At 43.4% G+C, this 24,635-nt stretch overlaps 1 protein-coding gene across 1 annotated transcript; it reads left to right on the top strand.

The window, feature by feature from the left end:
- The first annotated feature begins 1,289 nt into the window (after positions 1 to 1,289).
- LOC311132077 (uncharacterized protein) lies at positions 1,290 to 19,159 on the top strand. Its single transcript, XM_084165250.1, has 5 exons — positions 1,290 to 1,410; positions 9,888 to 9,977; positions 10,132 to 10,277; positions 17,290 to 17,367; positions 18,086 to 19,159. The coding sequence occupies exons 1-4, from the start codon at positions 1,335 to 1,337 to the stop codon at positions 17,362 to 17,364; spliced, it is 387 nt and encodes a 128-aa protein (XP_084021376.1). The 5' UTR covers positions 1,290 to 1,334; the 3' UTR covers positions 17,365 to 17,367; positions 18,086 to 19,159.
- Positions 19,160 to 24,635: the final 5,476 nt, after the last annotated feature.

The raw sequence follows: 24,635 nt of genomic DNA, 5'->3' as shown, positions 1-24,635 counted from the left end.
ACGTGAACCCTCGCATTTGCCTCCTACGAGCAGCTCTTGTTTCTCACTGTCATTAGTATCAGGGTCTGACTGGATGACTGGAGTCCGAGTCCAACCCATCTGCTTGCATCACATCACAGTGAAATAAGAAACCCCACAAACTGCAGGGGATAAAAATCTGGATTAATGCATACCACCCCTCCTACGCTTACTCAACCCCCCTCTCTTCCACATGGGGCACACTTAAATATACCTTACTCCGCGACCCCCTGCTGACTGGGGAGGATGGGGGCGGTCGAAACCCCCCCCCCCCCCCTTTTTTTTTTGTAAACCTCAAAAACATCTGGCATTTGGCAAAGAGCATTTCCTCTGCAACAGATACAATAGGGAAAGAGTAGTTGCCTGTGTCTTTACTGGCCGGTTCACAGCAAGATGAGCTGTCCAAACAACAATGGCTTTTCAGAGGCACAATGTTATCTAATCATCATGTTCGATTGGAATGTATATGAATTTATTGTGTAATTTATAAGAAAGACAGAATACTATTTGTCGCCACCCGGTAACCTTTCCGCTAATTGTGAAATGCATTTTCTCATGCCAAAGTTTCCATTTCAGTGCCTTGTGTACTGGAGTCTGTTCAAATGAGCACTGTTAATTTAGTGGAATCACTGTTTTAACAATTGACCACCAATCCATGTCCTTTATAACCCAGACTTTTATAACCCCGAATCAGGTCATCCAAGTATAATCCCTAACCCCAACTACAGTTTGTAAAAAGTGGTCACTAGTCACTGACTCCAAATCAGATTAATCTACTGTAATTACGTTTACATTTTAGTCATTTAGCAGACGCTCTTATCCAGAGCGACTTACAGTTAGTGAGTGCATACATTATTTTATTTTTCATATTGGCCCCCCGTGGGAATTGAACCCACAACCTTGGCGTTGCAAACGCCTTGCTCTACCAACTCTACATTCCCTCCCCTACCCTGGACGACGCAGGGCCAATTATGCGCCGCCCCATAGGTCTCCCGGTCGCTGCCTCCCGACTTCAACCCATCAGTGTTAAAAGGCCATGATGGATCCAGAATCAGTTTACCTCACCTTAATCCAGACCACAGCCACTTTGTGTGCCACTGTCATTTTTGGGGTATGTTTGGTTTACGCTCCTTGGCACATGGAGAGACACATTGAGGCAAAGGAGAACTCCCCGCTACTGCCGCCTCCCTCTTTTCCCTCTTCCCCCACCCCTCACTCCCTCCCCTCTCACACACTCACACACCACATTCATTCAGAGCCCAGTTTGGAGTCTAATCACTTCCTCACACACTCACATTATCTCTTTCTGGAGCAACATGCACATGCTAACCCACTACTGCCTTCTCTCTGTCTGCTTGACTGGAGTGCTACTGTTGCTACCTCTCTGCTGGGGTGAGTACTGCAATAGGCAGGGTGTTTATTTGTGGGTGCGTAGTATAGAGTTGTCTGTGGGGAGATTGAGTACCATGAAAAAACGGAACGTAAGAATTGAGAACCTGTGGCGTGTGTATCTGTTTGGATTGACCTCTGAAAGGGACAGTCAGGTGTGTGATAGTATTATTGGGTGATCTAGAACATAGCTTGAGTGAGTACTGAGGTGGGCAGGTGTCAGAGCTTTCCCACTGGGCACACACGGGTTGAATCAACATTGTTTCCACATCATTTCAATTAAATTACATTGAACCAACGTGGAATAGACGTGGAATAGACGTTGAATTGACGTCTGTGCCCAGTGGGTTGTGTATTTAGGTGAATTTTAAGACTGGGAACTTTTTGCAAGATCATTTTCGAAAGATAACACAAAGATGAACGTTTCTCCCCTGAAAGTTTTGCCAGACTTGCAAAATTGTTTCACAATTGTAGTTACAAGATAATAGTGGGATGAGCCATTGCCGACTATCAGATTTACGAATCCAGTTAATTGGTCTGACTTTCCATACAAATATTTTATCGGAGGCTAATCAGCTAAAACGCGTCAAAGTATGGGAAAAGTCTGAAAACACACAAGCCAGTGAACCAAGCCGTACGTAACCACGTTCCTCTCTCAAGCCCTGGGGGCAGAACAATCACCCGGCGATGTAATTCCACCGCAGTTCCCAGCCAGCATCCTTCACTCACCCCCTGTCCCACGTGGGCCGCGCTGGCTTTAAGACAGTGAGTGGGAAGCTTGATTGTTCTCAGGATATGTTTGCAAAGTGCCTGTCAAACAATCGGCCCATCGGGTAGCAGTGGTGGATGCGTTTCAGATGTTACTCTTCTTAATGATGATGAATGGCCTTGATGGTTGCCTTTTTGTTTTGAAATCTCAAAAGTACACAGTATAGATAGAGTTTGATAGTTTTTTTCGAATTTCATTATGGTTGGAGGCTTAACATGGCATGGGCTTTTCATGAGGGTTGGCAACTTCTACTTCTGGGGATTGTACCGACAGGGACTTTTTACGTTTTAAATGTTTTATTAATCACAAATAGAGCGAATTAGGCAAAATTTGATGTCACGCTAACCCTGTTTGCCTTCTCAAATTTTGCTGGTGAGAATCTTTTGCCCGCGCTTTGCAATGTTCAGGCTGTGTTCAGCCTCCTTAAAATAAATGTACCTTGACTTGGGCCACCTCCTAGATTCAGGAATTGTTATCATCTTGCAAACCTTGGTGGTAATGACACATAAGAGGATGAAATATAGACCTAAAAACCAAACAAAGCTGTGATTCTGTATGGGGTGTCCTACTCCAGTCTCCTTTTCACCTCATGTGTTAAACCTGATTTACACTGAACAGAAATATAAATGCAACATGCAACAATTTCAAAGATTTTACTGAGTTACAGTTCATATAAGGAAATCAGTCAATTTAAATAAATTCATTAGGCGTCTAATCTATGACTGGGAATACAGATATGCATCTGTTGGTCACAGATACCTTAAAAAAAGGTAGGGGCGTGGATCAGAAAACCAGTCAATATCTGCTGTGACCACCATTTGCCTCATGCAACGTGACACAGTTGATCAGGCTGTTGATTGTGGCCTGTGGAATGTTGTCCCACTCCTCTTCAATGGCTGTGCGAAGTTGCTGGATATTGGCGGGAACTGGAACACGCTGTCGTACACGTTGATCCAGAGCATCCCAAACATGCTCAATGGGTGACATGTTTGGTGAGAATTTAGGCCATGGAAGAACTGGGACATTTTCAGCTTCCAGGAATTGTGTACAGATCCTTGCGACATGAGGCTGTGCATTATCATGCATTCAAATTGCCATCGATAAAATGTTTGTGCAGAAATTCTTCTGTTGTGCAAACCCACAGTTTCATCAGCTATCCAGGTGGCTGGTTTCAGACGATCCCGCAGGTGAAGAAGCCGGATGTGGCGGTCCTGGGCTGGCGTGGTTACACGTGGTCTGCGGTTGTGAGGCCGGTTGGACGAATTCTCTAAAATGACATTGGAGGCAGCTTATGGTAGAGAAATGAATATTCAATTATCTGGCAACAGGTCATGATGGACATTCCTGCAGTCAGCATGTCAATTACACAATGTGGCATTGTGTTGTGTGACAAAACTGCACATTTTTTGTGGCCTTTTATTGTCCCCAGCACAAGGTGCACCTGTGTAATGATCATGCTGTTTAATCAGCTTCTTGATATACCACACCTGTCAGGTGGATGGATTGTCTTGGCAAATGAGAAATTCTCACTAGTAGGGATGTAAACAAATTTGTGCACCAAATGTTAAAGAAATAAGCTTTTTGTGCGTATGAAACATTTCTGGGATCTTTTATTTCAGCTCATGAAACATGGGACCAACACACATTTCAATAGGTGGTCCAGGTATGACATGACATGGCACAAGTGGGTGGGGGGTGCTTTCCTCTTTGGTTCTCTATTGCTCCTCTATTGTTCCTTATTAAGCAAGGGGGAGGCCAATGACATCACGTCTCCCCATCAGACTCCTTGCATGCCGTACTCCTTGAAGTTTGCAGTTGTGTCTAAAAAGCACTATTTTGCTCAAAATATATATTTGTTTACCCTTTAGTGTGTGTACTGTATTTATACTTGGGATATCACTTTCTAACAAGAAAAGTAAAAACATTGCTGTAGGATGTCTTTAAGCTGATGCCTTAATTAAAAGCTCAGACACACCGCTAGGATTGTCAAACGTTTGCCTGTGGACAGTACTTAGCACCTCTGAACATTGTTGGCAGTCAATCTCTTTTGTGTTCACACAGCAAAGACCTTGGAAGTTGTCAGCCACTCAGCCTTGTTAAAATACTCCAAACCAGAAGGTGACAGTGCGTATTGCTTATGGTGTAGATTCCAAGCTATCTGCGCTAATGTTGCTATTTTGTAGAAAGCCCTTGTTGATACTAGCCAGATGGCCACAGCTAGATAACTACCTAGCAAGATGAAGAAGAGACAATTTTATTCACTGTCCATAATCCCATACTGCCAGTGCCAGCCCATAGCCAAATGTTTAGATAGCTAGCTAACGTTAGCATATTCACTAGCTAGCACAACATAGCTAGCTAACTAGCTAAAGACACTGCACTAACTCGGAAACTAACTAATCCATTGTGATTTAATTATAATGTCAATACTAGCTACAGTGGTTAGCAAGCTTGGGGGAAGTATTTAGTGTTGTGTTCATTGCGTCTGTGCACTTAGCTAGCTACCATCCCATAGCCTACATTGCATTTGAAGTGTGACTGGCTCATCTGGGGATGTACGGAGAAAATTCACTATTTTTTTCCTTTTTTTGTTGGCTCCCAATGTTTCATAACGTTTTGACAGTGTTTGGACAAGCTCAACTTGGGCCGTGACTTCATTAATGTTCCCTGTTGGAGGGAGACATGAAAGGGCCTCTCCTTCAATAGGGTGTGCGAAAACAGTCATTCAACACCTACCCCCAGTTTGCTTATATGGCTGGCGTTACTGTCGGTTGGTAATACCTTTTCCCCTACAGGCTTAACATGTGATGTGGTGGGTATTCTGAACTAACTTGTATTTAGTTTGGTATCAGAGCCCACTAGGTGAATCATCTGAATCTTCAGCATGCAAAGCAATGGGAGTGAGATTCCCTTCCCACAGTTCTCTCCCTGGACAGCACATACTGTGACCACAAAGGGATATTTTCCTCCTAAACTGGTGGGCAGAGTTAAGACTACCATCCTGTCTTCTCAGATGAAGCACAGATCCACTTATACTCACTATTAAAGGGTTGTGTCACTTACTGTTGTGTATGAGAAGGTTTTTTAATAGTTGTTCATTGACTTTCATAGAGGTAGCATAAATCTTGGTCCTGAGAGGAGACTGTGACTCACAAGACAGGAAGGGTTGAGGACAGGAGGATATAGAGGACAGGAGGACACACATTGCCTCATTAATGGTGCATGTGAGCTTCAACGTAGTTAGCTTTGACCCAAGATTCAACTGTTAACTCTAAGCTGCCCACAGCTGCCCACACAATGCTGATACTAGTGCATTGTTGTTTTGTTCCGCGTAGCACTCCGTTGCCAGTCGTGGCATGTTTAAAGATAATGGGATTGTGTATCTGAAGTCATGATGGCAGACTGAGTAGTACGGTTCATCTCTGGGCTAAACCTTTTTTTTAAGTAAGCCCATCTGAAAGTTGTTGCTAGTTCTTTGGTAGTAACATTGACCACATGTACCTTATCATTTTACATTGACCCTTCCCATCAGTCATTGTAATATGTGTAGGCCATCTCTTCTACTTCAAGGCAGCCTTTATGACTCCACCAGAAACAGATGATCAGGGAGCGAGACTGGAACAGGATTTATTGGGGTCGGCTCAAGTAGACCGAACTGAAGCAGGAGGAAGTTTGGGGCAATGGTTGCATGTGAAACTGGAATGAGGAGGGAGATGGGCACAAAAACAGTATAAACTAGTCCACCCAGATGATCATGATGAGTCTCACTGACTTTGAGGGCATTTTAACCCATCTTGAAAAAACATTAAGTAAACTTAATAGCAGGGAGTCCCAGTTGAAATAACAGAGGCAGACACATACAATATATTGTGTCCTTGGGAAATGCACTAGACTCACAGTGAAACTAATGCATCTATATAAATGAATCACATGCAACTGATGGATCCCTATTCATATAGACATTTTTAGGAATAAGGAAGTGGGCTCTTGGGGTCAGTTCAGTTCTCATCCTCTGTTCTTCAGAACTTCCGGTCCACAGGGGAGGGTCCAAAGCTTCTGTGAGTTCTATGGTCCAAAAACCACCAGAGCACTGTAGTGGGCAGCAAGGTGACCCCTGTCCTGAGGTCTCCCATATCTCTCTTTTTTTTTTAAAGCAGCAAATCATGTCCTCTTTTCCTGGACTCTAGCCCTGGTTCGCATGGCCTAAGTGATGTGTGACTTTCCGAACTATTTGCTGATGAGATATCCCGTGGCTGCCATCGTCTCTCCCTGATATCCACCCATTAGTAAGGTCTCAGGTGACTGGATGGAAGTTCTGCAGCTTGAATGATGTTATAGAGAGGATTACTGATTCTCTTGAGTAAGTTCAGACTTGGATGCTTAAGGAAGTTAGGGGTCACAATAACTTTGAGGTGGACAGATCGCTGGTATAACATTTTGGTGCAGTAAAGAAAAGTGCACACTGCACTTTCAAAGTATCACTTATTTAATTCAAATGTTTCGGCCATACAACCTTCGTTAGACCTATAAAGGTAAACTAATCAAACAAAATACTCTGAACTGACCGAGACCAATTTGTAACTGTTTCAACACAACATTTGGGGATGCAGTGAAATGAATAACAGATGAATATACTAACAAAACAATTATGTCAATACTTATATTGGGGTACTACATAATTTCCTTGAGTGACATCAGTGCTGTCCAAATAAAATCTGACTTGCTGTAACCCTTTTGCCACCTGTGTCCACCATCATGATTGACTGACAGAACCAGCTTTGCTGAAGCAAAGTTTATCTCAAATAACCTGAGTTTATCTCAAATATTGCCTTACCAGATAAGCTGTTCTAAATCAAGTTTGAGCAACAGCTGTCAGAACTAAGTGCTGCGCTGATTTTGATTGGTTTAGAGGAGCTGACCTTTAATTTCCTGGTTCAGTGCTGTGCAACTCTGCCCTTTTCAAACAGTCAGCCAAACACCTGCTGACTAACGTACAAGGTGTGTATGGGTGAAAGATCAGTCTCATATTACCGCTTTACCTCCTCCTATCAAAATCACTGTTCGATAATAAAAGGAAAATGTGTTGGAAATGAAAAGGGCACTGTAGAACAATCTGCGGCATATTTGTTTAGGCTTCTCACTTGTTGGGGAAAAAGGGTAGAAAATGGTGAAACCACTGCTTTTAATTGTAAAGATGCAGAGATTTTACATTTTCATTTTAGTAATTTAGCAGACGCTCTTATCCAGATATACTTACAATTAGTGAGATGGCATTCACTACCCAGTATATTTAGGACCTATCGTGAGAGAGATACATTTTCCTCACAGAAACATCTTTGTTGCAGTAGCGGTGCGTGGGTAAAATCACCGGGGAATCAATGTGCTGTGATAATTGCGTTGTTTGCTCTATAACCTGTTAGTTCATATGCCTTGACAATAAGAAGACACAGTGGCAGAATAAATTCAACCACACCTTTTTTCATCATAAAACCAGAGATCTGTCTGGTGAAGTCCACAAAACATATTGCATGTAACAAACAGTTACATGACCTACAGCATAGTCAAGCAAGTTAATGTTTAAGACATTTTCGGAATACTAAACAACTATTGATTTAGAGTTACCGCAAGTCGCAAAGAAAACAGATGCTGCCTCCACTATTCCAGCACCATTTTAACTTCAACATTTCAACATCATCTATTCACCTATGCTTAGTTTAATACAGTGACAACTAAAAGATACCAAAAAACGATTTAGTCCAATCAACGTAAGCTAAATTTGATGTGTCTGTCCATGGTACTGATTTCTGTGTGTGTGTGTGTGTGTGCATGCGTGCAAGTAGAAAAAACATGTTGACTCACCCTATAATGCCAACCTCCTCTATCATGTTGCCTGAATGGTCTATCACTCTGTCATACAGTACACGCTTTTAGTTTTTGTTGTCCTAGGCTACCTGGCTAAAATGCTTGCTCGCTAGCCTAACTTCCTTTCATGGACGACGATGCGCCAGGACAGCTAGTTAACATTAGCCAGCCAACTACATTTAGCTACATGTTGAACATCCATCCTCTCAGGCCAGGGGCACAATGTATGAATTTATGGTTGGATCAGAATCGTCGTTATAATCATTGGCCAGTACGGAGATTTAAGTAAAACCACGATCCCTTTCTCCATCCATGGCTAATTTAGGAATGGGACGATTTTAGCTAGCTAGCCACCGGAGGACAACGACACAACAAGATGCAACAATTCAAGTTTTCTGTTTAATGTGATGTGATTGGTTTGAAGCCAAATCCAAACTGGCTTCCCTTCCCAGGACCATTCACAGCTGAGCTCACTCAGTTTAGCGCAACGCTGATTGGCTGTTATTATTTTATCAAGGGAGGCCAAATGCTCGCTGGCTTTCCTTGCATTCAATGCTACGGGCGGCAACAATGTCATACTCTTTTTGACCAGACTGCATAGATGGGCTATACATACAGAGGGGCGCTGTTTCGTTTGCTTGGATGCTCTCTCCGGTGAGATACATTCAGCCTCTTGAGAATTGAAGGACATTTATGAAACACGAGAGACGAAAGATAAATATATATATATATTTTTCTCTTGGTCATTTTTTGGGGGAAGCCTGGCTTCCCTTTGCATCCATAAATACACACCACTGCTTTGTAGGCCAGGCACGATTCATGGATGGCCCCCCTCTCGCGTGCCAAAACTAAGCATGATTTACCTTGAGTCAGTTTCTGTTCTTGAGTCGATCAGCTTTGTTTAGCACTGGACTTTACATCCATTAATCATAGTAAATTATTAAGACTGCCATTAACGTTCAACAGCCTCTGCTGAATCTTTACTGACCAAATGGCATTAGATTATTCAGAATATAAAAGTTAATCACATAATTTTAGGAGAGTTAATGGGGTGTCTGTAGTCCCGTGTAGCTCATTTGGTAGAGCATGGCGTTTGCAACGCCAGGGTTGTGGGTTCGTTTCTCACGGGGAACCAGTATGAAAGAAAATGTATGCACTGTAAGTCGCTCTGGATAAGAGCGTCTGCTAAATGACGTAAATTAAAATGTAAATGTCTGTAAATACTGATAAAAAATTAATTCATAGATTGAAGATGAAAGAGCTCAGGGAAGTTAAACAAAAGGCGAGATGGATTTAGGATTGGCAACATGATCTATTTCTCCTTTTTATTTAATTTTTTTATTTGGTGGGGGGGGGGATTGAACTGTCCATTTGGCCTCTTAAGTGATAATTTACTATAAGATCACTGTTTGTGAGACATTTCCAGACCTCTGAAGTCCCAACCTATCGGTTGTGTACTGTAGATACAGCTATATGCCTCAACTCTAAATGAATATAAGATGGAGCAGATTTGATTTGGTGCCTATCTTTCCCATTATTTTGGAATTGAGGCATATAGCTGTATCTATACAACCGATAGCTTGGGACTCATCTTGACATTAGACCACTTTTTAGGTCTGAAAATATCTGATAAACTATGCATTTTGAGTGTACCATCCCTTTAAGCTATGCTGATGCCAGCCGTGTGCCAGACAGCACATGGAAAATAAAACATTGTAGGTCAGCTTTCCCCTCATCTTTGACCTTGATTTTCGTCAGAAGCTTTTATTTGTTGTTTTTTGGACCAAACACAATCTGCTCTTGCCTCACTGCATTGACGTAACCTTCTGTTTCTGCTCCATCCCTACAGGCCAAAATGTATATGATGACTACGGTGACACAACACAGACACCGGACTACGACTACAACTACAACGCCACCTTTGAATACATCTTTTTCAGTATGTTAAAACACCTTAACTTTTTATTCGTTTTTGACTGATGTGTTTATCCCCCTGTTAGTACAAAATCATTTAATCTGCTTCATTGTTTGTGTTTAATTCTTTGAAATAAGTACTGGAAAGTACCTCACAAATAAAATGTGCTGTTCACTAGGTAACACTAGTACTGAGGACCTGGAAAAGTTTCTAAGAGCAGGTGAAGAGGAGGATGATAAGGGAGAGGATATGGGGGAAGAGGAAGACACAACCTTCTCGACCACTATGTCGACCACAGACAGCAGCATAGTCACCATAGCGAAGGTATCCCATCATGTTGCTGCAGTCCTTTGTGTCTGATTATGCTCCCTTTTATCTCCCAAACACTGCCTGTTCTTCTCTATTGTGTATATACAGTGGGGGAAAAAAGTATTTAGTCAGCCACCAATTGTGCAAGTTCTCCCACTTAAAAAGATGAGAGAGGCCTGTAATTTTCATCATAGGTACACGTCAACTATGACAGACAAATTGAGAAAAGAAATTCCAGAAAATCACATTGTAGGATTTTTTATGAATTTATTTGCAAATTATGGTGGAAAATAAGTATTTGGTCACCTACAAACAAGCAAGATTTCTGGCTCTCACAGACCTGTAACTTCTTCTTTAAGAGGCTCCTCTGTCCTCCACTCGTTACCTGTATTAATGGCACCTGTTTGAACTTGTTATCAGTATAAAAGACACCTGTCCACAACCTCAAACAGTCACACTCCAAACTCCACCATGGCCAAGACCAAAGAGCTGTCAAAGGACACCAGAAACAAAATTGTAGACCTGCACCAGGCTGGGAAGACTGAATCTGCAATAGGTAAGCAGCTTGGTTTGAAGAAATCAACTGTGGGAGCAATTATTAGGAAATGGAAGACATACAAGACCACTGATAATCTCCCTCGATATGGGGCTCCACACAAGATCTCACCCCGTGAGGTCAAAATGATCACAAGAACGGTGAGCAGAAATCCCAGAACCACACGGGGGGACCTAGTGAATGACCTGCAGAGAGCTGGGACCAAAGTAACAAAGCCTACCATCAGTAACACACTACGCCGCCAGGGACTCAAATCCTGCAGTGCCAGACGTGTCCCCCTGCTTAAGCCAGTACATGTCCAGGCCCGTCTGAAGTTTGCTAGAGTGCATTTGGATGATCCAGAAGAGGATTGGGAGAATGTCATATGGTCAGATGAAACCAAAATATAACTTTTTGGTAAAAACTCAACTCGTCGTGTTTGGAGGACAAAGAATGCTGAGTTGCATCCAAAGAACACCATACCTACTGTGAAGCATGGGGGTGGAAACATCATGCTTTGAGGCTGTTTTTCTGCAAAGGGACCAGGACGACTGATCCGTGTAAAGGAAAGAATGAATGGGGCCATGTATCGTAAGATTTTGAGTGAAAACCTCCTTCCATCAGCAAGGGCATTGAAGATGAAACGTGGCTGGGTCTTTCAGCATGACAATGATCCCAAACACACCGCCCGGGCAACGAAGGAGTGGCTTCGTAAGAAGCATTTCAAGGTCCTGGAGTGGCCTAGCCAGTCTCCAGATATCAACCCCATAGAAAATCTTTGGAGGGAGTTGAAATCCGTGTTGCCCAGCGACAGCCCCAAAACATCACTGCTCTAGAGGAGATCTGCATGGAGGAATGGGCCAAAATACCAGCAACAGTGTGTGAAAACCTTGTGAAGACTTACAGAAAACGTTTGACCTGTGTCATTGCCAACAAAGGGTATATAACAAAGTATTGAGAAACTTTTGTTATTGACCAAATACTTATTTTCCACCATAATTTGCAAATAAATTTATTATAAATCCTACAATGTGATTTTCTGGATTTTTTTTCCTCATTTTGTCTGTCATAGTTGACGTGTACCTATGATGAAAATTACAGGCCTCTCTCATCTTTTTAAGTGGGAGAACTTGCACAATTGGTGGCTGACTAAATACTTTTTTTCCCCACTGTAGTTCACCTTTGAGGAACATATATTTTAAGATGGAGGCTTAAACCAAAACCACATACAGTACCTTGCAAAAGTATTCATCCCCCTTGGCGTTTTTCCTATTTGGTTGCATTACAACCTGTAATTTAAATTGATTTTTATTTGGATTTCATGTAATGGACATACAAAAAATAGATCAAATTGGTGAAGTGAAATGAAAAAAAGAACGGAAAATTGGTGCGTGCATATGTATGAAGCCTCTGCTATGAAGCCCCTAAATAAGATCTGGTACAACCAATTACCTTCAGAAATCAATAATTAGTTAAATAAAGTCCACCTGTGTGCAATCTAAGTGTCACAGTGTATATATACACCTGTTCTGAAAGGCCCCAGAGTCTGCAACACCACTAAGCAAGGGGCACCACCAAGCAAGCGGCACCATGAAGACCAAGGAGCTCTCCAAACAGGTCAGGGACAAAGTTGTGGAGAAGTACAGATCAGGGTTGGGTTATAAAAACATATCTGAAACTTTGAACATCCCACGGAGCACCATTAAATCCATTATAAAAAAATTGAAAGAATATGGCACCACAACAAACCTGCCAAGAGAGGGCCGCCCACCAAAACTCACAGACCAGGCAAGGAGGGCATTAATCAGAGAGGCAACAAAGAGACCAAAGATAACCCTGAAGGAGCTGTAAAGCTCCACAGCGGAGATTGGAGTATCTGTCCATAGGACCACTTTAAGCCGTACATTCCACAGAGCTTTAAGCCATTGCTTAAAGAAAAAAATAAGCAAACACATTTGGTGTTCGCCAAAAGGCATGTTGGAGACTCCCCAAACATATGGAAGAAGGTACTCTGGGATGATGAGACTAAAATTTAGCTTTCTGGCCATCAAGGAAAACACTATGTCTAGCGCAAACCCAACACCTCTCATCACCCCGAGAACACCATCCCCACAGTGAAGCATGGTGGTGGCAGCATCATGCTGTGGGGATGTTTTTCATCGGCAGGGACTGGGAAACTGGTCAGAATTGAAGGAATGATGGATGGCGCTAAATACAGCGAAATTCTTGAGGGAAACCTGTTTCAGTCTTCCAGAGATTTGAGACTGGGACGGGGGTTCACCTTCCAGCAGGACAATGACCCTAAGCATACTGCTAAAGCAACACTCGAGTGGTTTAAGGGGAAACATTTAAATGTCTTGGAATGGCCTAGTCAATGCCCAGACCTCAATCCAATTGCGGAACCCATCCAACTTGAAGGAGCTGGAGCAGTTTTGCCTTGAAGAATGGGCAAAAATCCCAGTGGCTAGATGTGCCAAGCTTATAGAGACATACCCCAAGAGACTTGCAGCTGTAATTGCAGCAAAAGGTGGCTCTACAAAGTATATGTATGCTCAAGTTTTCTGTTTGTTTGTCTTATTTCTTGTTTGATTGACAATCAAAAAATGTTTTGAATCTTCAAAGTGGTAGGCATGTTGTGTAAATCAAATTTACATTTTCATTTTACATTTTCGTCATTTAGCAGACGCTCTTATCCAGAGTGACTTACAAATTGGTGCATTCACCTTATGATAGCCAGTGGGACAACCTCTTTACAATATATATATATAAAAATATATATATATATATATATATATATATATATACAGTGGGGGAAAAAAGTATTTAGTCAGCGACCAATTGTGCAAGTTCTCCCACTTAAAAAGATGAGAGAGGCCTGTAATTTTCATCATATGTACACGTCAACTATGACAGACAAATTGAGGAAAGAAAATCCAGAAAATCACATTGTAGGATTTTTAATGAATTTATTTGCAAATTATGGTGGAAAATAAGTATTTGGTCACCTACAAACAAGCAAGATTTCTGGCTCTCACAGACCTGTAACTTATTCTTTAAGAGGCTCCTCTGTCCTCCACTCGTTACCTGTATTAATGGCACCTGTTTGAACTTGTTATCAGTATAAAAGACACCTGTCCACAACCTCAAACAGTCACACTCCAAACTCCACTCTGGCCAAGACCAAAGAGCTGTCAAAGGACACCAGAAACAAAATTGTAGACCTGCATCAGGCTAGGAAGACTGAATCTGCAATAGGTAAGCAGCTTGGTTTGAAGAAATCAACTGTGGGAGCAATTATTAGGAAATGGAAGACATACAAGACCACTGATAATCTCCCTCGATCTGAGGCTACACGCAAGATCTCACCCCGTGGGGTCAAAATGATCACAAGAACGGTGAGCAAAAATCCCAGAACCACACCGGGGGACCTAGTGAATGACCTCCAGAGAGCTGGGACCAAAGTAACAAATCCTACCATCAGTAACACATTACGCCGCCAGGGACTCAAATCCTGCAGTGCCAGACGTGTCCCCCTGCTTAAGCCAGTACATGTCCAGGCCCGTCTGAAGTTTGCTAGAGTGCATTTGGATGATCCAGAAGAGTATTGGGAGAATGTCATATGGTCAGATGAAACCAAAATAGAACTTTTTGGTAAAAACTCAACTCGTCGTGTTTGGAGGACAAAGAATGCTGAGTTGCATCCAAAGAACACCATACCTACTGTGAAGCATGGGGGTGGAAACATCATGCTTTGGGGCTGTTTTTCTGCAAAGGGACCAGGACGACTGATCCGTGTAAAGGAAAGAATGAATGGGGCCATGTATCGTGAGATTTTGAGTGAAAACCTCCTTCCATCAGCAAGGGCATTGAAGATTAAACGTGGCTGGGTCTTTCAGCATGACAATGATCCCAAACACACCGCCCGGGCAACGAAGGAGTGGCTTCATAAGAAGCATTTCAAGGTCCTGGAGTGGCCTAGCCAGTCTCCAGATCTCAACCCCATAGAAAATCTTTGGAGGGAGTTGAAAGTCTGTGTTGCCCAGCGACAGCCCCAAAACATCACTGCTCTAGAGGAGATCTGCATGGAGGAATGGGCCAAAATACCAGCAACAGTGTGTGAAAACCTTGTGAAGACTTACAGAAAACGTTTGACCTGTGTCATTGCCAACAAAGGGTATATAACAAAGTATTGAGAAACTTTTTTTTTTTAAAGTACAAATTCAGCACATTTCAGTGGCTTAGTCAAGATCTCAACAGGTGGATCCTATTATCAATATGGGTCTGTCTGAAAGCCCCATCTGCTTTATATCTCAAACTCAAGTCCAGGAAACCATCATCAACAAACACTCTCCCAACCATGAGAAAGCAGGAGGACCCTCAGCCAAAAAGCAATATCAATCCCCAACAGTCAATACAGCCCACACAGTGTGTTTATGTGTGACTACATTGTCAGGGGCTGAAAACACTTTATTTTATGTTGGTCTTCCTATGTATACCTTTACCACCCTTTACATTGATGTTATGTTGTACAGTGTTATAAGTGCGTGTCAATGTGTGTGACCAGCCGTAATAACCTACACAAATGTTCATCTCTTAATGTAAATTCTAGGGGGGTTTAGTCTTCGGCATTTAAACAAACACTTATCATTGGAATTCATGTTTAGATAGAAGCTCTCCCTTGTCTGTGTAACAATAGAGTGCGGGATGGCCATGTGGAGTATCGTATTTATTTATACAAATAAATAACTGAAATATTACATTTACATAAGTATTCAGACCCTTTACTCAGTACTTTGTTGAAGCACCTTTGGCAGCGATTACAGCCTCGAGTCTTCTTCCGTATGACGCTACAAGCTTGGCACACCTGTATTTGGGGAGTTCCTCCCATTCTTCTCTGCAGATCCTCTCAAGCTCTGTCAGGTTGGATGGGTAGCGTCTCTGCACAGCTATTTCAGGTTTCTCCAGAGATGTTCGATCGGGTTCAAGTCCGGGCTCTGGCTGGGCCACTCAAGGACATTCAGAGACTTATCCCGAAGCCACTCCTGCGTTGTCTTGGCTGTGTGCTTAGGGTCGTTGTCCTGTTGGAAGGTGAACATTCGCCCCAGTCTGAAGTCCTGAGCACTCTGGAGCAGGTTTTCATCAAGGATCTCTCTGTACTTCGCTACGTTCATCTTTCCCTCGATCCTGACTAGTCTACCAGTCCCTGCCACTGAAAAACATCCCCACAGCATGATGCTGCCACCACCATGCTTCATCGTAGGGATGGTGCCAGGTTTCCTCCAGACGTGAAGCTTGGCATTCAGGCCAAAGAGTTTAATCTTGGTTTCATCAGACCAGAGAATCTTGTTTCTCATGGTCTGAGAGTCCTTTAGGTGCCTTTTGGCAAACTCCAAGCGGGCTGTCATTTGCCTTACTGAGGAGTGGCTTCCGTTTGGCCACTCTACCATAAATGCCTGATTGATGAAGTGCTGCAGGGATGGTTGTCCTTCTGGAAGGTTGTCCCATCTTCACAGAGGAACTCTGGAGCTCTGTCAGAGTGACCATCAGGTTCTTGGTCACCTCCCTGACCAAGGCTCATCTCCCCCGATTGCTCAGTTTGGCCGGGCGGCCAGCTCTAGGAAGAGTCTTGGTGGTTCCAAACTTCTTCCATTTAAGAATGATGGAGGCCACTATGTTCTTGGGGACCTTCAATGCTGCAGAAATATTTTGGTACCCTTCCCCAGATCTGTGCCTCAACACAATCCTGTCTCAGAGCTCTACGGACAATTCCTTCAACCTCATGGCTTGGTTTTTGCTCTGACATGCACTGTCAACTGTGGGGCCTTATATAGACAGGTGTGTGCCTTTCCAAAGCATGTCCAATCAATTGAATTTACCACAGGTGGACTCCAATCAACTTGTAGAAACATCTCAAGGATGACAAATGGAAACAGGATGCACCTGAGCTCAATTTCAAGTCTCATAGCAAAGGGTCTGAATACTTATGTAAATAAGGTATTTATGTTTTTTTATTTTTAATACATTTGCAAAATATTCTAAAAGGCTGTTTTTGTGTTGTCATTATGGGTTATTGTGTGTAGATTGATGAAGTAAATAAAAATAAAAATCAATTTTAGAATAAGGCTGTAACGTAACAAAATGTGGAAAAAGTAAAGGGGTCTGAATACTTTCCGAATGCACTAACACATTCACATAACTGTAGGAATGTTAGAAGGCAGCTGTTATTATTGCCTTCTAGCCCAACACAAGCATACCGTATTTATATGACAGACTTGAACCATACATCTCTCCCACAAGAAATTCAGTTGAACCTTTCAGTTGAACTTTTCTTTGGATGTCCATGGCAGTGGTTGTTTCTTACTCAGCACCTTGCCACTCCTCCGTTTATAACTCTCTGGTTATCTTTTGTTTTATCCTTGGCAGGACTGTTATCATTTTATTTTAATACGGTTGAGAAGGACTTACATTGCTGTTATGTATTGGTTTGTACAGGGCTCCAGGACAGCTCCTCCTTGTTTGCTGCTCGCCCTGGGCTTGACCGTGCACCAGCTGGGCCAACTCCTATGAGAGGTACCACTGACATTATAGGACACACACATACACACACTCAGGAGGTGGGTCACACACACACGTTAAAATACATGTACTGAATACACTCTTGAAACACACGAATGCATAATAATGCATACTACAGATTGAAGTGGGATACAGTAGAACATATATTCAGCGTAAGCTGAATATACACTTCCAATAATTGTGTACTACACTTCCAATAATAACACAATGTTTTGTGGTATGTAGATGTAGTGATATTTTGATACAGTAGATGGCGCTTTGTGCACACTAAATGATGTGGTGAATATGTCTGATTGCTACAGAGCTATTTGCAGCCTACTTGTAGATTATGAGGTGGACACACCATTAGTATAAAACATAATATACCTCTATCTCTACATACCCTGAGTATACAAACCACACCTGCTCTTGACATCGACTGACCAGGTGAATCCAGGTGAGAGCTATGATCCCTTATTGATGTCACTTGTTAAATCCACTTCAATCAGTATAGATGAAGGGGAGGAGACAGGTTAAATAAGGATTTTTTAAGTCTTGAGACGATTGAGACATGGATTGTGTATGTGTGCCATTCAGAGGGTGCAACTCAATATTAGGAAGGTGTTCCTAATGTTTGGTATACTCAGTGTATGTGCGTTACATTGTGTATAGTGTGATGAGTTCATTATTATTTGGTTGAAAACATGACTAATATTGTTCTCTAACATTTCAGATATCTAAGCATGAAGGGAAACGCAAGAAAGAACGGAGGGACAGGGCTCAACACTCACCAACAGTGAATCTTGGGGACATTTCACCTAAAAACGGTGAACTCAAACATTATTATGCAAAGAACCCCTCAGTCTATGACTGCTCCCCCAATGGACCTGAAGCCAAAACCAGGGACTCAAACCACTGCTCCCACTGGACATGTCACTACAACATCACCCATAGTATTCTATAGCAGTGCAGAGTCAAAAACCACTACATACTGTAGGATAAATAACGACACATAATTGTGCTTTTATGTGTTATGACAAACACAACACTGCTTATGTAACAAACGCCACCACTGCACAATATTCATATACATTCCATGTTGCATCATTCAGGGAGGTAGCTGATCTGTAAGGTTGGTTCAGGCACCATTAGGCTGCTAGAAAGAAATGTCCAATGACGATTTATTAAAGGGCATAAGGTCTAAATGTGAAAGTAGGCCAGGTTAATGAGAGGACTTCAATGTGTTGCTCAAAAAGTAGCTACAAGCCCACAGCAACGCATGACCTGTTACGTGCTTTGTCCATCAGGGTGATACATTTGTATTTTTATTGAGAAAACTCATCATTCTGTCAATGAAAAGCTCCCAAAAGACTGGTTTGAAAATATTGTGAACCTCTCGATACCAATAGCACAAATATATCTGATGTTCCATTTCACACGTGTGTTCATTCCCAGCGCCGCTACTTCCTGTGTGTCGCATTTACCCTGGTTCGTCTGTGTTTATGACGTCAGAACCATCATACACAAATACCGCACAGCATCCTTCTAATCTAAACCATGCTGTTTATTGACTTTGAGCAAATACACAGGCACTTTCCTTAGAACATGGCACTTCTGCATCACCAGTCACCTCCTCATAAGGGCAGGTAACTCTCTGCAGCACACCATTCTTTACCATGTTGTGTTTTCTACCATTTTTACAAATGTTTTATAAATGTTTTATAGTCGGTGTATAAATTAACTCTACAGAGGTGGTCATACCGACAACTCAAATGCACACAAGGTTAATCATGTCAACTGATTAATGTTTTTGTCAGTGTAGTGTATGCATTTATACATATTGTTTATATTTCATAATAAATAATTTAAATACATTTGTTCTCGTTTTTAATTATTATTTGTCTGAATTACCTTTTCATTTTCATATTATATAATGCGTTTTTGTCTGTGGAAAATATTAAACTCAATGAAATTACACAAAGGTATTTGAAAAATGCATTCAAAGAGGATCCATTAAAAGGGGTTCTTTGAAGAACCATTTTAAAGGGTTATTCAAAGAACTTATAGGGGTTCCCACACGTTTCAGTTTGAAGAACCCCTAAAGGATACTCCAGGAACCTTTTATTTTTAAAGTGTATTTAAGGAAAGCATTTGTGTACTTTCTCGTAATCTGTATATTTCTCAACTAATACATTCAGCGCTCTTGAATTTCAGCACCTTGGTATGCTTGTGCATTCCACTCATGACAGCTTAAGTGAAGAAAAGTATAAAATTATTGTTTACCTTGACTTGAACATTGTTTTTTGTCAGGTTGTGCAAGATTGTGCAATCATGGAACATTTTTGTTCCTTCAGGTCAATGATTGCTTTATTACTCGTCCACCGAACTATTAAATATAAATTATGTCTGTGGGGGAGGAAGACTTGGACAGACTTTGCTGGGGAGAACGATGTCTAAAGAAGAGCACACAGGACCGATGATCGGCTGTCACGTTCGTTCATAGACGGGTCAGACCAAGGCGCAGCGTGATATGCATACATGTTTATTTTAAACTTCATAAACAACGACAAAACAATAAACCAATGAAAAGTGACGTCCAAAGGTAACACACAACAAACCTCACACGGAACAAGATCCCACAACCCACTAGTGCCAATAGGCTGCCTAAGTATGGTCCCCAATCAGAGACAACGAGCGACAGCTGCCTCTGATTGGGAACCACACCGGCCAACATAGATCTAGACATACTAGATCCTATAACATAGAACAAGCACAACAAGGAATATACACACCCTGACTCAACATATAAGCGTCCCCTGAGTCAGGGCGTGACAGTACCCCACCCCAAAGGTACGGACTCCGACCGCACAACATAAACATAACAGGGTAGGGGCCGGTGGGTATTCCGCCTCGGAGGCGGATCTGGCTCAGGGCGTGACGACCTCTCACTCTTCGCCTCCCTGTTGCGCCCCTGGTCTGGTCTAGACCTCGGCACATTGCTTCCCCTCTCCTTCCTCCCACGATATGCCAGGCCCAGTCTGGACCCTGGTGTGGGAGCCCCCGAATCTGGAGAGGGGCTGACGTCATGGTCTGGACTGGAGCCGCTGACCGGAGCTGGATTGGGCACCGGTGGAGCGGACTTCTCTGGCTCCGGAGTGGAGACGCTGACCGGAGCTGGACTGGACCCCGGTGTAGCGGACTGCTCTGGCTCCGGAGTGGCGCAGCTGACCGGAGCTGGATCAGGCACCGGTGGAGCGGACTGCTCTGGCTCCGGAGTGGAGCAGCTGACCGGAGCTGGATCAGGCACCGGCGGAGCGGACTGCTCTGGCTCTGGAGTGGAACAGCTGACCGGAACTGGATCAGGCACCGGTGGAGCGGACTGCTCTGGCTCCGGAGTGGAGCAGCTGACCGGTGCCGGACCAGGTACCGGTGGAACGGGCACGGGCCGTGCCGGACTGGACAAATGCACCACTGGTCTGGTGCGAGGAGCAGGCACGGGCCGGACCGGACTGGCAACGCGCACCACTGGTTTGGTGCGAGGAGCAGGAACAGGCCGGGCCGGGCTGGCGACGTGCACCACTGGCTTGGTGCGAGGAGCAGGAACGGGCCGGGCCGGGCTGGCAACGCGCACCACTGGCTTGGTGCGAGGAGCAGGAACGGGCCGGGCCGGGCTGGCGATGCGCACCACTGGCTTGGTGCGAGGAGCAGGAACGGGCCGGGCTGGCGACGTGCACCACTGGCTTGGTGCGAGGAGCAGGAACGGGCCGGGCTGGCGACGCGCACCACTGGCTTGGTGCGAGGAGCAGGAACGGGCCGGGCCGGGCTGGCGACACGCACCACTGGCTTGGTGCGAGGAGCAGGAACGGGCCGGGTCGGGCTGGCGACGCGCACCACTGGCTTGGTGAGAGGAGCAGGAATGGGCCGGGACGGGCTGGCGACGCGCACCACTGGCTTGGTGCAAGGAGCAGGAACGGGTCGGGCCGTACTGGGCACACGCACCACTGACTTAGTTCGGGGAGCAGGAACGGGCCGGACCGGACTGGCGACACGCACCACTTGCTTGGTGCGAGGAGCGGGACTGGGTTCCTTTATTAACCCCCGCTCCTTCTGCTGCCTAACTAGCTCCTCTCGCCGTGCCTCTACACTTTCCTTCTCCCTTTTAGCCTCCTGTAGCGCCTCCCTCTGACCGAAAAACTCCTGCTCCCTCTGAACCAATAGCCCCCGTAACATGGTGGCCTCCTCTCCTAACCTGCAGATTCGCCCTTCCACGGCCTCCTGCTGCCTCGTCATCCACACCGTGTGCCCCCAAAAATGTTTTTCTTGGGGTTGCCTCTCGGGTCTCCGTTGTCGGCACTGTTGCCTCCGTTTCTCCTCTCCTGCCTGGGCATCTACCTTAGCCCATGGTCCTTTCCCCGCAAATATCTCTTCCCATGACCACAATTTGCCCACCTGTGACATGGCCATCCGCACCGCCTGGACACGCTGCTTGGTCCTCGTTTGGTGGGATCTTCTGTCACGTTCGTTCATAGACGGGTCAGACCAAGGCGCAGCGTGATATGCATACATGTTTATTTAAAACTTAATAAACAACGACAAAACAATAAACCAACGAAACGTGACGTCCAAAGGTAACACACAACAAACCTCACACGGAACAAGATCCCACAACCCACTAGTGCCAATAGGTTGCCTAAGTATGGACCCCAATCAGAGACAACGAGCGACAGCTGCCTCTGATTGGGAACCACACCGGCCAACATAGATCTAGACATACTAGATCCTATAACATAGAACAAGCACAACAAGGAATATACACACCCTGACTCAACATATAAGCGTCCCCTGAGTCAGGGCGTGACATCAGCTAACCACAGTCAGCAGCTGAGCAATTGTCTGCCAAAAGCACTTTCACATTGATATGAATGCAAAGTCAGACTGCACTCTCAAAAATAAAAGGTTCCTGGAGTATCCTTTAGGGGTACTTCAAATTGAAACTGTGAGGGAACCCCTATAAGTTCTTAGAAGAACCCTTTAAAATGGTTATTCAAATAACCCCTTTTAATTTATCCTCAAATAACCTTTTGAATAACCTTTTGGGGTTCATTTTTGAACTACCCCCCCTCCCCTATTATTACTATTAATATTATTAATAATACGCATAACAATAACATCATATTTTAGTTGTCAGTGTTTGTGATGATTTTTGTGGCAAAGTAGAATAAAATATCCAAATATAAGGTAAACTCCCAGCAGAGCGCCAAGTCCAATGGGTATATCCTTTGGCATGTTGACGTTAATGTGTTGATGTTCTCCGTATCCATAGCCAGAATGATTTTGCAGTGCATGGTGATCAAACAGGTTTCCTGTTATATTCATCAGAGGTGTAGGGAGGGTGAAGTCTGTGAATCCAACACATTTTAATTATACAGATGTTTAATTAAACATGCACACGACAGTATTCATACCTTGGTTTCTGTAGTAAATGTGAATGAAAACTGTTTTGATAATGGTTTTCATACACATACCTTGTCCATAATGTAGGCCTATGGGATTTTAATTGAAGAGGTAAGGGAGGAGGATGGTACATGTATTCTGCATAACATACCAATACCAATTGACATACATATGTATGCCTCCTCGTCTGTATACCTGCAGACACAGACACAAAAGTGAGCAGTTCAGTCATCTGCACCCAAAACAGCTAGCCTTCAACATATTCTTATAGCATACATATTCTTACCTCTTGGGGGAGATTTTCAGTGCCAAGAACCCTAAGGTTCTTCGAAGAACTTTGAGGATCTTAGCAGAACCCTTGTTGAACCCCTCATTTTTAGATTGCCAAGAGAAAACCGTTGTAAGGAGCTGAAAAAACGGACATTGGCGTCTTAGAAAATTACCTAGATTCAGGCAACAATTCTAATAATTTCCTTAGCTTGGCATTTTAATCTTAACTTTGCATGCTGCATGTTGTTGGACCTGAGCTTTCAAGCTATGGGAACACACTGTGCTACTGTGCTATGAAGAAATGACTAAACTTATGAATGTGTGGCAGTCTCACAAGGTTCTGCCCATATTATTCATTGTGGAATGAAGTTGCCATCTAACTAGGCCTCAGCTGAATTATATTATACACTAAAAGCCACCTCAAAGGCACATATTGACAATTCAGTATTCAGGAAAACTCAATTTGTGGAAAAATGTGGTTGTATCGCATGTTTTCAGGGCACGTTCGCCATGAAGTCTACAAATCTGGTCAGTCAACATTACCTAATTAGTCAAACCTAAAAAGCTGTTGAAATCATCTCTTTGCCTGACAGTAGGTTGTACATGTAAACAACCACTTAAAACCCTCTGGTTAAAACACTATTTTGCACCAACATGCTGCCATAACAATGCCTATCTTCCTATATATTACCCAGATTTATCTAGTTGCTGCCACTTCAGTACGATCAGATAATTAAGAAACAAAACAAATGGGGATTGAAAATGTCACGCTGCTTCCGAATCCTGCGTCTGCTACTTTCATTTGGGAGTCAGTAAGATATTCATGATGTTCGCATGGGCAGGAGAAGCGGCGTCAGTGTCAATAGGTCCGCACAGAGAGAGAAAATAGGTGTCAGAAGGCATCTAAAAACAAATACATGGTAAGGTCAGCAGAGATGTACCTGGCCGGCTCGTTGATGAGGAGTAGAGATAAGACGAGTCTGAACCGGTTATTAATCTGCTCTTTTCAGCTGGACTCCTCTGAAATCTGAACATGTGATAAAGCATCTCTGTGCATTGTATAAATAACTCATATAGGCTCTATTGTATCATTCATAAGGGGCTACACCAAGTCCCCATTAAGAAAGAAACCAAGCAAGACCTCTGGGTTTACAGATACATTTATTGCAGGGATGCCAACCCAAACTTAATTGTTGGGCAGAAGACTGGACCCCAAATGAAGTGGTGGTTTTCACTGTTTCCCATTACATTGAGCCACACTTTATCTCAAGTCTCTAATACTAAATATTTGGTTGTCTCATCTGCGGTCTCCAATTCCACTTCTGACACCAATATAACAAGGGGCTAGACTTGAAACCAGCATTCTCATGAATTTCCTATTTGAGAAACAATAGTGTAACATCATATTTTGGTCATTTTAGTTGCCCAAAATTCATTAATGTATTCCCTAGAACAATTGAGCATGTACTAAAAAATGTATTTTAAAAAATGGGTACAGAGCTGGGTGTTCTTTGGAGGTCTATGGTAGAGGGTCTAGCTGTTTTCGCTTATGGTAGACA

This window comes from Coregonus lavaretus, assembly GCF_964263955.1.
Source record: "Coregonus lavaretus genome assembly, chromosome: 7".
NCBI classification, from domain to species: Eukaryota; Metazoa; Chordata; class Actinopteri; order Salmoniformes; family Salmonidae; genus Coregonus; species Coregonus lavaretus.
Note: the sequence above shows the minus strand (reverse complement) of the source record. Positions and strands in the feature narration are given on the sequence as shown.